Source organism: Sinohyriopsis cumingii, chromosome 11, assembly GCF_028554795.1.
Source record: "Sinohyriopsis cumingii isolate HCF-2022 chromosome 11, ASM2855479v2, whole genome shotgun sequence".
NCBI lineage: Eukaryota > Metazoa > Mollusca > Bivalvia > Unionida > Unionidae > Sinohyriopsis > Sinohyriopsis cumingii.
Window position 1 is genome coordinate 71,986,646 of NC_142971.1, and position 15,868 is coordinate 72,002,513.

Consider the following 15,868-nt stretch of genomic DNA (forward strand, 5'->3'; position numbering starts at 1 on the left):
ATAATACACATACTATATTCATCGATTTTCCAATGTCAGCTGGAACTTGGTTAAACGTTTTCCTCATCCAAATCATGAGATTGTTTTCTTTGTGCTTTCGTCCACTGATGTTGCTGTTTACCATCTTTATAGTAGGTGTAGGAATTTTTCCCTTGGGTTTCGCGAAAGGGACTTCGCACATTCCACCCCATTATGTTAGCTCTGTCAATATGTCCTGTAACATGATGTCAGTTTTGTTTTCTTTTAAATCAATCTGTTAGCCACTCATTGTTTTTGCCTGCTATTCTTATTCCTTTTATCCTGTTGTTGTATTTGACCAATAGTTCAGTGGGTTCCAGGTTTTGTATGGTTGTAAGATGTTTTCATTAATTTTATTTTTAAAAATGTCGTCTTCGGGAAGTCACGTTATTATGACAGAAGATATAGATCTTACTAGCAGAAATGCTTTTATTGAACAGAAGAACCAAATCAAAACCTTTCAAAATTCTTTGAATAATGCAGCATTAGTGTTACAGACACTCCACGTATAAAAAGCTTCCACTGTAGTTGTAGATACAGACACCATCCTGCAATAATGAATCATATAAGCCACATGGCTTATATATTAGATGAGTTTGCCCCTCGTGTATAGTTACTGTTTTATGTTAAATCCATTATATTCTGGGAGTCATGATATCACTATAGTAGAAGATACAGATGTTCCCCCCCGAAAAAAAAATCAATTCCAAAGCCAAGTCATTCAGTGGAATAGCACTAGCTTTAGTAACATTAGTCTTTAAGTGTGCGTGGTTGATTCGTTCAGAGCACACAAAGATAAAAGTTAGCATCAAATCTTATAATATTACCTCCACCATGCTGTTTAGTCCAGACTATGACAAGGTAACCTGTCCTGTAAAATAGGTCATTCATAATGCTGTATGGAAAAGAAGAGTATACATATAAAGACAATGAGCCTGAAAGAGTGTTGGTCTATAGGCAAGCGGTACGAAATTTGAAAAGAAGTATAGAACGCTGATTGGGTCAGTGTTACCAATCTGTTTTCAACTCCAACTCCAGTGAGACATTGATATCAATAAAGGATATTGACCCATTTGTGCTAAATATTTTGATTTTATGTTTGTTTATATGTATGTATTTTTATATCTACATTGCACATTCTATCGCCATTTTATTCCTATTCTGTACTTTTCCTATAGATACTATTTTAATCTGAATTGTATGTTTAAAAGCATTAAAAGTGTTTCCGAAGTATTATATTTATGTTGTTATCCCGAAAGATCTATTCATATTTAAAACTACGATTGTTACATGAAAACCACACCTGAAAGTGCATACCAAATTAAGCTTTGCCCTAATGCTAAATGTAAATGTCAGGTAAAGAGTTTTAGTGGGCCATGAAAATAAACTGGTGACTTAGGACTAAGCATTAGTGCTAAACGTTACAATCCAATGATCATGATGGTTCCCTTTCTTGCACAATGCATCAAACGTACGAGGCATATTGAGACAAAGAACGTTAACTCTAAGCGGCATATGAAGTCTATCTATCTATCTACCTACCTACCTACCTACCTACCTACCTACCTACCTACCTATCTATCTATCTATCTATCTATCTATCTATCTATCTATCTATCTATCTATCTATCTATCTATCGAGACAGACACACAGAGACATGTGCCCAGTTGGATAGACAACACAATCCAGATGAGCATTCAAGATCTGAAAAGATTCCACGGTACAAAAGTTATAATGTCAATGGTGCTGTTTACAGTGGAGGTCGGAACAGGTTTTATCACCGGGAAACAAACGGAACAATTATGAAGTTTGAATTCATTACTCAGCCTCACCATGGGAACACAATCTTACAGTTATTTAATCTATGAGAAACATTCAGTACATCCTATCCAATGAAATCTGCAAATCACATATTGAATATAAATGTATATCCTGGTTTTACTAAGATGAAACACTTTACTAGATGATTACGCCATTGCATTTAACATCTGAATCGTCTGCCGTTTGCTTGTGTTATAAGGATTCAATTTAAATTACACAATATACGCATAATGAAATTCTTCCATACATATATACATGCAAATATAAAGGCAGTTTATATAATATTAAAACTCCATGCATAAATCTTAATATTTTAAAATTTATATTAATTCCCATAAAAAAGATTGTCAGGATAAATAATCTCATATTTCAAGCACACAAAATCAGGCATTTCTTAGTCATCAAAAGATTAAGGAATAATCACAATAATAAATATTAAATGTATGCAGAATTTCGCCAATTGATTGGAAAACTGCAAATCATTACATTCATATTTAATCCATTACAGAAGAAAATTGAAATTTTGCAACCGTCAGCAGAAGAATAATGCAAACATATGTTATGGAAAGTAATATGGCACGTTAGATATAACCACCTGATACATTATCAGACTATATGACAGGCTTCCTATTCAATGAGTTCATATTAGAACGGGAAAGGCGTAACTTGTTGCATACATGTTTTTGGGCCCATTTTTTTTATGGGTAATTTTAAGAAGAGCAAAGTATATTAAAACGTCTTTCTAAAACAGAGTTCATACATCTTCAGGCACCTAGGCTATTGGTCGTTACATTTTTTTGTATCTCAAATAGGGTATGAGCGTAACTTCCGGCTCGGCGATAATTAACGATTAGTACGAGAGAAACCTGTTCAGTGGAAGTATCTTCTTGTATCAGAGACGCCTGACTCATTCATCTTCAAATGTTTAATGAGGAGAGCCGAGCTTATTGGTTGACAAAATAGTTCTTACAGAACAAACGCTGAACTCACCAACACACCCAACACCATTTAATCAAAAGAATGCGACGATAACCCAACAAAGTCCAAACTTAACAGGAGGAAGCAAGAATCAGACCTTACCATAATCCTGCAATTGATAGTAGTGTACCGTATGATAAACTAGTGGCAGCTGTATTTAATGAAATAAACGTATGCCTAGAGAGGAATAGAGATTTGAAATTTAAAATAAATAATTTGGTTTTGAATTCAACAGATGTGACAATGTTTATATTTTGCAAATATATACAGCACAGCATATGCGAACAAGTGTCAAAATCAGCTAAACTGAGCAGTATCATGCACAACAATTGAATATGAACAATAAAGATGAGGGAAGAAAGAGACTTATGCTGATATCGAAACGTTTATGAGGTCAGAGCTGGATGTCCTAAGGACGGACGACAGTCTGACAGCTCACAATAATAATCTTTTACAATCGGAGAGATACAATGACGTCGAAAATTTACATAGAATGACAGTGGACTTACAAAATAAGAACCACATGATTGCATATACGATTACATGTATGAAAAAGTTATAAGGTTCATCTTAAGCCATTAAATTACACATTTCAAAGAACGAGTCTTAGTGACCTGCAAATGAACATCTGGTTAAATAGAAACAGATTTAACATATAGAAAGATATATACATGCAAATAACATTTTAATAATATTGGTGTAGAAGTAATTATTGACGATTAAACGGCACGAAAAAATGTAACGAGAGAGAGAGAGAGAGGTAGAGAGAGAGAGAGGTAGAGAGAGAGAGAGAGAGAGAGAGAACCGTTAATATTTTATGATTGGGTAAAAGGGCTATGTTTACAAATCACAAAACCAAGACAACTAATGCTGTTGTGTTTTTCCAGGTTGATATAGAATTAAGTACCGATGTGTCTGTCCAGATTGGAAGGATTCAAAGGTACAAACGTTGTAACGTCAAGTGTTTTGTTTACAGTTTAGATGAAGGTTTTATATAATGTCAAGTGTTTTGTTTACAGTGTAGATCAAGAAGGTTTTATCACTAGAAAAGCACGTAACATTTATGCAATTAGAATTCGCCACTCAAAATAACCACGGTAAAAGGATGTAACAATTATATAATCTATGTGAGGCATATTCAATAGATCATTTCAGGGGATGAAATATATTCATCACATATAGAATGTACATGTAGATCCGCATACGACTAGGATTATTCACTTTACTTGACGGTCTCAACCATCCACTGAATCGTCTTTTCGGGGTCTTTTACTGCATGTTGAATTCGTCTGTCTTGAAGTGGGCACAATTACATGATACGTTAGGGTTGTTACTTTATTTGATGTTTGTATTTTCGTATATGGAGGTGAACCATTCTCAGTAAGAATTAGTTGTGCCAAAGGGTAATCTGTAACAGAGTAGCACCAATTATGGTGTTGCTTGAAAACATTATCCATAATTCCTCCACAGTTAATGTCATTATAACAATAAATTAAAGGATTATAGTAGATATTTGTTTGCTCGTGTAAAGTTCAAGCCATCAGTTGGCTGACATGTGACCCAACACTGCCAGTAGTTGCTTTTGAGGTGCATTATGTATGATAGTGTTCATGATGTATCCTATTCTTCTTTGATCCTCTTGTTTTTGCACATAATTTGTTTACTATATCTATTCAACATCGTCTGATTTCAAAGATACAAAAATGTGTCAGCAATTATACTTATTTCTTATCTATTTTCAAAAGTAGCATCGCGGACTATTCATAGCCCACTAGCATATTGTTCTGGGTAAAGGCTGAATGCTAAATGTTCCACATGACATTGCTAATCATTGCTATGTAATACTCGTAAAGATAACGAATATCATTGTCATTTGAAATGTACAATACCATCTTTTAAATTACCGTAATCCTCTGTGCAAATCCTGGTCGGGTTAGTTCGGAATTTCTCAATTAGTGGCACTTTAGGTCCATTCAGTCTTTGAAAGGATTCGATATACACGTATTTGTGTAAGGGATAATAGTGCACATTTTTTGTACATTGCTACGGAAATCTTGTTAGTGATGTAAAATTTACTTTTGACTTCTAAATATTAATAAAGTCATTTTATCTTATTCATTGTACAAACAATACATTTAGCCAATCAGGTTTGTAATTTTATAAAATGTTCTATCTCGTAAATTATTCCTAAATATTCTCTACCTATAGCACTTCTAACAGACACAGACACAGACACACACACACACACACACACACACACACACACACACACATATATATATATATATATATATATATATATATATATATATATATATATATATATATATATATATATATATAGTCCTTGACAGAAAAGACAGGGTGCACATTTAGGTTTGCTGAATATGACTTTAGGTTAATTTTTCATTAGGTGGGTTTTTCTTATATTTAAAAGGTAAACTGTTAAAAACAATGAATGGATTAAAGCCGATAACAAAATTGGGGAGGGGGCAGATGCTGTCTATTTTTTCTCTGCTTTTTGTGCGTTTGTGGATAGGACATATTATAAAAACTATTTGACGATTACTGTGAGAGATTTTACTCATACAAATGTTAAACGCTCATAATATACGCTCCTAACAATCTGACGAACACTCAGTTTGTTTGATAGTTTTATTTACCGTTGTAGTTCCTCTTGTGGGAAAGTTATAATGATAGCATAAGAGCAAAACTGTACTAAAGATACATATTTCACATCAAATCTATTAAAAACACTTTAACAATTTTAAACTAATTACATTTTAAAACATGAAAATGAACTCTCTCTCAAAGGATACAGATCACAGCGAGAAAAGAGTCTTTAGGACACTCAACTAGAGTGGGCATTGTACATTGCAATAGCATTGGCATGTACCAGATCAAAGTGTTATTGAGTTAATTGGATATGTTGATAGCTTTCGTGTTAGCTTTCGTGTTTCTTTCAAGATGCAAAGACTGCCTTCTGAATATAATAAAATGCGCCCGAAGAAAACAGAAAGCTAACTGCATAAGCATAGAGGAACTGTTTTTATTCTGTAATAAAATATCATGGCTGGAGATATCTCAGTGTGAAAATAGAATCCACATGCAAAGAGGTTATCGTGTAATTCACAAACGGACATTCATACCGATGTAGAACAAAATGGTATTCCAGAGGCTAAAAGGATATACTTTTTTTATAACTGGAATTTCTACGAAGTACAATCGTGCTGTGCATATAAATTTTACTCAGTCCTCCTCGTTACTTGTACACACCTACTGCTATTAATATTTAATTTAATTTAATTTAATTTGTTTGTTAGTTTTCAAAATTGTTGTTGCTTTTATTTTTTTAATTTTCGTTATATGCTATTGACAATGAAACATTGTATCCAGTTGCTGACATTGTGAATCATTAACTTGAGTCAAGGTCATATCTGGACTACGTGATATTTATCCTGTGCCAATTAGTAACAAACTTCTATTTTTTCCAGGAGAATGATTTTTTGGCCCTCATCTGGGAATCTGTTTTGCGTTTTAGTTAGTCGTAAAACTGATGTTTTGATAAAGGTTAGTCAGTTGGGTTTAAAACACTTGACACGTTAAGTTGAATTTTATATTTCTCAAAATTATTGAATTCATGTGATTGTTTTCCCTGGAAATACAAATGTGGCCTGATAATTCTTTGACAAAGAAATTCCTTAAAATGTATACTGAATTCAAACCTGGAATAATATTTCTGTGATTCACCAAGCCTCGGTTGACACATCTTCACTTTGTAGGTTATTATAGACTTGATCGCCTTCCATCTTGAATTTCATCGGGATTTCAACTGAAATTCACTTAGAACTTTTCATTGATATGACCTGATTTTATAATTCTTGGATTATTTTGCATTTAATTCGCAATACCGTAAGTTCTTTTTTCCAAATTTTCACTTGTTTTCTAGGGAAATAAATTATTTGTTAAATTTTACAAAGCTAATTGTCTTCACTCTTTTCTGTTACTTATTTTAAGAGCATAGACTCGTAACACTGCAATGAAACATAAGAAAGCAAATGAAATAAACATGCAAATGGTCAAGCTCAGCAAGGAAAGAAATAACATGTCCACCTGTTTTGAAATGTCAGCATGTAACACCGCCTGTAATTACAGGCAATGCATATGGACGATGTCTAGCCAACTTTCGAAGTACACACATACGGTAATCATGAGTGGCAAAATCATACTAAGCTTGGAAGTAGAGTACAAATCCCTCATCCTGTTATCCTAGTTAAAATGACCCTAATTAATATTCTAATAAAGGTTATACAAAAGTAATTTTGGAAGAAGTCATATATAAACGGTTTACGAAATTCGACATGATCCAGATGCTTTTCGCATAACGATATAAGTCTTCTGGGAAAGCATAGTGTTTGAAGGAATGAAGGTAAAGTATTTTTTTTCTGCTTCTTTTATCATCATCATTTTCATAATTATTTTCATCATCACTGTTGTCGTTACTGTCATCGTTATCAGGGCAAAGTAGTTTTCAGGAAAAATTGAAAAAAACCATGTTTTTCAGATGCACTTATTATTTTCATTTCCCGGCGGGCCAGGTTTATATTTTGTATATAATATTTCTATGTACTTTCATTCTAGACAAGGTATGCAAGTGTAAACATATTATAGATGGGATTGGAATAATATATTTTGAATTCGACATTATATCATCATCAGTAGGTATGTGCTCGTTATAGTTTTCAAAATGAACCAGCGGATCTGGGAGGGGAGGGGAGTGGGGGGGGGAGAGGAATTGCGCTAAAGCCACCGACTCCACTCTTAAAAAAGTTAGCACAAAACAAGTGTTTCTTAAAAGAAAGTTTATTTAAGATGGGTAGTTAAAAGAGACCATGTAAACGCCTAAAATGCAATATTGCTCGACTCCCCGCTGTTTTCCGTCCAACAGACCTCTCAACGCATGTCTCCTCAAACGAAGCTAAACGATATTTCTGAACCGTCAATTATTTAACTATGTATGGGTAGCACTTAACAACAAAGAACTAAAGAATATGTGTTTTTATTAACAGCAACATATATTGTAGGAAAACGCATCGATCAGTAGAATAATCGATGACTGGGTCCCGTATTTTGAAGATAATCTGTTTCAAGCCACTGTAGACTCGAAATTCATAGTGTTTACTACGTTTGTTCTAAATACTGTATAGTGCCATGTACCTTTTGTTTAATGCACAAAAGTTATTAAAATAAAAGCTGTAAACTCAGCCATTAAGAAAGTCTATACAATGTTCATTTGTTAGCTAAATGAGAAATTTAAGATATGATATAATCTTAACAAAAATTGATTTCTCTAACTTCCTTTAGCCTCATCTCAAAATATATCGTTTCAAAACTCACTCCAAAAGTCCAGATCTTGCTCAGTTTGTGCTTAACAAAGTTGTCTGACTGATGATTGTTTCCAGTGATGCTACTAGGTTACGTGTTTGATATTGTTCAAGTTCTCCAAAATGCCTAACGTTTGGTAAAAGTAACAAACTCGGACCTTCAGGTCCTCGTGGATTCATCTAAACGTTTGGGACTCGCCTCTTGAAATAGTTAATTATTTTAATGAAAAAATAAACCCTATGCAAAGTAATCTGTAGTCTACAAAGGCAAATGTGATGAAATTTCTCATAGCAATATCAAACTGATGGAAGACACGATAATGCTATTAAACATTTACACGTTTTCTCGTAGGAATAGCAGATCCATAGAATACTCGCATATCCACTTTCCACCATATAGAAAATGAATAGAACAAAAAATCATTTGTACAAATAAAACGAAATGCCGTCTATGTACGTTCAGGTTTACAAACGAGAACAAAATCATAGAACATTCGAATGTCACTTATACGGACTAAAGTAGCTTATAATTGCCAGAAACCTGTTTGTGTAAAGTAGGATGGAATGAGACGTAACTTGTCTATATAAAGTAGGGCAGAGTAAGACGTAACTTGTTTGTGTAAAGTAGGGCGGAATGAGAAGTAACTTGTTTGTGTGAAGTAGGGCGGAATGAGACGTAACTTGGCACTTGACTCGCATGATGTGTGTGTGTGTGTGCTCTGGTATAAACTGCTATTTGTTTATATTGCATATATGATTATGTGAATTCGTTGCGATGGAATTGATAAACAGCCATTGAATATTCAAACTCTGCATAAATGCCAAATGCATATGAGAATGAAGCACTGAATATTATAGCAAGCATTGCTATTTTCATAATCTTTTCTCTTCTTGATCCTCATCATCCATTCTTCCATTTATTTATTCATCATTCACTTATTACATTCGGAAATTCAAAGACATGAACAATAGTATTGTCCATTTAATTTTTTCGATATGGTCTTGTAAAAGGTGTTGCTGCTGTCGCATGGTAAACCGAGTTCGTTTAAAGACTTCCCATGTCAACGAGCTATCCATATTTGATCAGGTAAAGGAAACACAAAAACTATGATCTAGTTTGCTGTTGTGCGGCAAAGCAACACATGCAGGCCATTAATGGGAAATGGAACAAGGTGAAGGTCAGATCGCTGTAGCCGACAAGGTAAATCCAATGGTAGAAAATTAACTTGTGCCCTTTCCATTGCGAGTATGGCATATGCACCACTACTCCAGGCAACAAGTAAACGAAAGAAAAATGCAACAATGATTCATTTTTGTTTTCAAGATATCAGCTCTCACTTAGTTTTGTAACAATCAATTCAGATATGATATAAGCAATCGGTCAAAAGGAGATTGCTAGGTATTGTGACAGATCTTTTGAGGATATTAAAAAAAAAATTGAAATCACACCTTTTATCCAGCTTCAACAGTGTTAAAGTTTTATTGCAGAAAATGAAGTCCATTGACTTAGTTGCAGTGTTATTAATGGCCCTAGCCGTAAAGAATGTACTAATAGGCCGTCCAGAAAGGTGAATATGTATATATATATATATATATATATATATATATATATATATATATATATATATATATATTGGAGAGAACTCAATGCATACCAACTCACCTTGTACTGAGTTACTCATGACTACATTCTAAGTTGAAAAATGATTTAAAATTCAAGGAATTACTCTTAACCTTAAGCCACTAACAAGTAACTTTGATACAATAACAAGTATGTCTGTAAAATGATTAGAACTGGAAGAGAAAGACATAGATATTCAATTACTATTATCTTTCAGGGACAAGTCATTTTTATCTAAATTTGTGATGGTCATATTATATACATTAATCTTATGATTCTAAGATTAATATACTTTTTCCCACCCTCCAGTGAATGCAAGTGTGGTCAGGCTTGCACTGACAACACGAACAAATGGTGCAAAAATTACGCTGACCCAAACTGTTCGTGCAATAAAGGTATTGTTACTGTATATCTACTGTCTTTTTATAATATTATTTTATTTTGTAGGTATTTTATTGAGTTTTAACATCTTGGTTTATGTAGTAGCGCTTCGGTTATGGGGAATGCTTTATTATTTTACATTTCTTTTTAACTATTTATTCCCTTAGCACACACTATTTGCATTTGTGTCGTTTAGCACACAATATTTGCAGTTGTCCCTTAGCACACACTATTTGCAGTTGTCCCTTAGCACACACTATTTGCAGTTAGTTGTCCCTTAGCACACACTAATTGCATTGTCCCTTAGCACACACTATTTGCAGTTAGTTGTCCCTTAGCACACACTATTTGCAGTTGTCCCTTAGTACACACAATCTGCAGTTGTCCCTTAGCACACATTATTTGCAGTTGTCCCTTAGTACACACTATTTGCTGTTGTCCCTTAGCACACACTATTTGCAGTTGTGCATGTCAAGTTAATTCATAATACCCTTCTTCGTGCCTTCTGTCTTTCTTTCTAGAATACAGCAATAGTTTTGCTATATTAGGGGATTAAATTTATATTAATACGACGAACTACAATCCCCCTCTAATGATGATGTTGAAGGTGATGATTATACTTACCACTACCACCAAAATTGTCATCAAATCAAACATTATCAGAATCACCACGACCATCATCACCAGCACCACACTCCTCGTCATCCTCTTCCCCCTCCTTTTAAAAACCACAATCAGTATCCTATTCACCATTGTTAGAGGGTGCCTGATATTTGACCAGCTGTTGAAGCCCGGAGAGTCACGTAAAGTCTATTGCAACTATTGCACTTGTTCAAAAGTCTCACCCAAAGGAGTTGCAGCTGTAAGTAGCAACAAGTTTTGTGCTTCATCTTTTATCACACTAAGATCAAATTTATATGTGCAGTGTAAGTGTCGGTAATATCAAGCTGTTATATGTAGGTGTCTAAAATTGAATGTAAGTTGGTCTTGTTGTTATTTCTCCTCTGAATTCGACAGATGAAGGTCGAGTCAAATTGATGGCTGATTTGTGTCTATGTGTGTGTGTGTATTTTACACCAGCTAGAAAATTTAGATTCAATTCATCTAAGAAGAATGCAAACAGCAACTAACCAAAACTCCTTTTCACTGACTCATTGAATTGTAGTGCCCGCAGGTGAAACATATAGAAAACCTATCATTTATACATGGTAATCACCATGCCAGTGTTACGACCTTGTAACAATAAATCATAAGCAGGTGAAACATATAGAAAACCTATCATTTATACATGGTAATCACCATGCCAGTGTTACGACCTTGTAACAATAAATCATAAGCTTCTTTGTACCACTCTCTGTTGCCTACAAATGTATGTCAACACATGAACGTATATGCTATCAAGCACATAATTAATAAGTAAAATAAATAAATAATTTCACCAGTTAACAAATGAAATACTACTTATAGGATATTAGTATGACATTGCAAACTTTATCTCGATTATTAAAGAAGAATATCTCAAAGTCTACCTTTTTCAACAAATTAATTATATGACTAATCCTACTAAATGTATAACTGTTTAATATGGAAATGTTTCAATATGAATATGTTTCAGGGTTAGGTTCTCGATAACTGAATGTGATGACTTGTTGCATCAGATTACCGAGCATTTGTACAAATATCCCATCTCTAAAATCATTATAAAAGATCTCCCCCCAGAAAAACATTTTTCCACAACAGATAAATCTGTCCGTAGCTGAAAAAAACATAGCATGGAAGGCTGTCTTTTGATACTAACAGTGGGTTTCAGGCTACTTTAAAAATATGATATAGACCTCGATTGTCAAGAAGAATAATGTAATATCAATTGATATGTTTGTTCGCTTACTTCCTTCCTTTTCAATTTCTTCCATACAGAACACAAGTGAACAATTATTTTGTCCTTTATTATAGTGTACACGTAGGTCGTGGTGTCTTCCTGAAGATTTTAAACCTGGAGTCGACTATCCTGAATGGTATCCAAATAACCCCAACTGTCAAAATAGAAGGTAATATTATATATATATATATATATATATATATATATATATATATATATATATATATATATATATATATATATGGAAAGTGAGGGGAGATGTTACTTTTATATTGCTTAGTGTATTGTATCCACTAATAGCCAGATCGTAGGCATCTCCACATTTGACTACAATACAAGACAAGGATTCTAATATAGCTAAGGATGCATATGTTTAACAGTTACCGTTCCTGAGCTAGTCCAAATGTCTAACAGTTACCGTTCCTGAATGAGTCCAAATGTCAAGCCTAAATTGCATTTTTAATGAACGTACGATGAGATTTATTTAAGGTATGACTATTTTGAGTAAATGATTACAATTACCTTGTTATATGGCCTTAACTCAGACAATACACCATAAATTCGCACTGTGATCGCTAAAGAATAACATCTCCAGTTAAGCGTCCAATTAACATGATTATGATAGACATCGTCATATCTAGTATGTGTTAGGTCCGGCAAATCACTTGTGTGTGTGTTATGAATGATCTGTCCAAGGGGAATCTTTCAAAACCACGGTTATGTTTCCATTAATATTTTTGGCCATTTAGCGTCTTTCATTTTCTTAATTGCCATATTTAATATACCATTAATCTGTAGTTAACAAAATAATACCTTGCTTGCTACCTATACTCAAATTTAACTTTCGTAATAATTATGTATTGTCAACAGCAAGATTTCATGAAAGTTCTATAAAAGTTATAGTTATTTAGCAAGTACGTATTTAAAAATTAAGGGATATATTTCAATTTTGGGAGCCTGCTGAAATGATATATTGAAGATATTTCCGTTTCGCAGATCACTGAATTGAATGTGCTTACATGAGGTTCATGTGTAATAATATTAGTAGAACATTTCAGAAACATTGTGAAAACTACAAACATAAAATGGTTTTAAAGTTACTGAAGTAAGATGCAACACCTCGTGGATAGAGATCTTGTAACCTTATTTAGTAGTCTGTTTTTCTAGGCGTAGATATACGTGGTTTGAAAAGTAGGAACAATTGCACGTTTCTCTTAGCAAGTTTAGTTTACAACAACCTTACTTTTTTCATCTCTCACGTGTTCCTATAGGGATCCTTTGATTCCCTTTTTGAAAGACAACAATTGTTAACCACACTTGTATCTTCTGGAATTTACGACAGTCGTCCTTTTGGAGAATTTATTTTTAATTGCGCTGCTGAGACAATTTCACAGCATTTTATTAAACGATACCTGGATACTTATTTTTTAACAAGCAGTGTGAGTAAAATTAATGAAGTAAGTAACCCTTTAAAAATTTCCTAATATTGCATGCATATTCTTCCTAACTCTGTGATAACATGGGTGAGAACGGACCTATGCATAGTTTACCTGGGTCTATTTGTGCAGGATGTATCTATTATTATAGGGCACAAATAATTCAATTTGTTCCCACACATTTCAGGAATGATCTTTCCAAGAAGAAACTTTAATACCATGAAAATGGTATGCTGTTCGCATTGTGTCTGACAAAAATATCATTGCAAGTGCCCACTATAAAAATCCAGATACCACCATTAGCATTCAGAAGTATTCATCAGTCACCAGGGGCGACATTGTAAGTTTCAAACCACGCAAATAAATACCAATACCTATAATTTACCCATACGTCAACTTAAACGGTTTTAATTTGTTTATCTGGTTTTGCGTATATAGGTTTAGCCACTCAGGGACCTTCGTTTCTTTTAATATATATCTGTATTGATATTTTACAGGAATTTTTAGTCTGAATTTAAGACGAACATCTTTCTTGCCTGAAAGGGAACCTGGCTGGTGAGGGTGAAAAAAACTGCATATATAGGAAATGGACTTTGGTCTATTCCTTTCAAAATTACGTTGCGAGGCCATTTTCGTATGTCATGATTGTAATTCTAATAAACATTAATCGCAATACCTTGGTTGTTTATTGCAGTGAGTAAACAGATCTCAAGTGCAACAACATCATGCAGTCCTACCCTTTCGAAGACTACTGTATATCACTGCAAATTTTATCCATACGCAGAGCCACTATGTATATCTCCCTCAAGCTTTCTGTACCGATAAATATCCCTGGATTTCTCCATCCGGTTTCGTGCAACGGTCGGGCCAGTGTTTATATTCACTTGGTTTAGGCCACTCGTAAGGCGACATAAACCTCCTTACAGCTTTCTCCACCTGTGCGGCAAGTGTACATCTCCTCTTGGCATCCTGCATCTGTCATGCAATTGCTTATTACTTTCCAGTTTTCTCCACTTGTAACATCACCTTATATCATCAACAGGTTTCTGCCCATAAAGAAACATATGAACCTTATACCACACTAACAGCTTAGCACAAACTACATATATCGGTCCGGTGGACTAGTGTTTAGAGCGTCCTTCTCACATGCGGGAGGTCGTGGGTTCGATCCCTGGCCGAGTCATACCAAAGACTTACAAAAATGGTACTATCAGCTGCTAGCTTGGCGTTCAGCATTAAGAGGTTCATGTTAGGACTGGTCGGCCTTTTGGCAGGATACTGTGACTGGGTGGAACATCGATCTACATGTCTGCTGCATGATGCCCCAGTGTTAGACATCACTATAAACTGTCACACTGCAGACATCGTAACGATATGACTGAACTATTGTTAACGCTAAGTTAAAACATCCAAATCACACACACACATATACATCTATAACTGGTATATAGGACAATACCCACACACTTAACCTCCACCCCCACCCCGCAAAAGAAAACAACATAACTCTGACCCAGGAAAGCCCTCTTTCGACTACAACTTGTGTGGTAGCACTGAAAGGGCATCCATTAGTGTTGTTTACAAACTCACAGTGTTGCAACACCCAAACTGAGACACTGCTTATAGCTAAGCTATCGGAAATCACAAGAACACTAAAAATAATAAGTATCACAAGGTAGGAAAATTCACAACTCAGAACTATTCGACTCGGAAGTGACTCTCACATGTTTGGCGTCAGGTTATTGAGCGGTCCGCACAAAATAGGAAACTGGAGATATATTTGGAACTAACTTGTGCGAAATGTCAGCCTGGATCAGAAGGAAACGGACTGGGTCATTCCGGGCGGCCTTGCTTTCTGTGGCTTGCTCTCGTGTCATGGAATAGCGGATAATCGCAGAAATTAAAGTGTACAAACTAACGAGTCGTGCAGACAAGAGGCCACATAGGACTATAATCCAAAAATTTACTTATAAGGGCATTATATTATCCAGCAAGTGCTCTCCACTTGAGAGTACACTGTATATCGCTACAGGTACCCTGGAATGGCAGGTCCTTTTATCTTCACCTTGATTCTTCTGTCTTTAAGGCCAAATTATATCGCCATAAGGTCATTCAGTGTATAATGTTAGAACTTACAGAATATAATGTATGCAATCTGCAGGGCAATTATGACACACGAACGGAAACGCATACATAATCGTTTAAGAGTAACTATAATAATAGACAAACTATCGAATCGATAAATAGAAGGATAGATGCCTATTTAGATAGTCGCGACCGAAACGGTCTGTTGCAACGATCGCGCACAAACGTTAGATAAAAAACCAATGACGTATAAAAAGTAAACAA

At 34.6% G+C, this 15,868-nt stretch overlaps 1 protein-coding gene across 1 annotated transcript; it reads left to right on the plus strand.

The window, feature by feature from the left end:
* The first annotated feature begins 10,079 nt into the window (after positions 1-10,079).
* On the plus strand, positions 10,080-14,192 carry LOC149788711 (uncharacterized). The gene is made up of 4 exons (XM_089974807.1): positions 10,080-10,218; positions 10,966-11,066; positions 12,158-12,252; positions 14,017-14,192. The coding sequence occupies exons 1-4, from the start codon at positions 10,095-10,097 to the stop codon at positions 14,024-14,026; spliced, it is 330 nt and encodes a 109-aa protein (XP_089830933.1). The 5' UTR covers positions 10,080-10,094; the 3' UTR covers positions 14,027-14,192.
* The last annotated feature ends 1,676 nt before the right edge of the window (positions 14,193-15,868 follow it).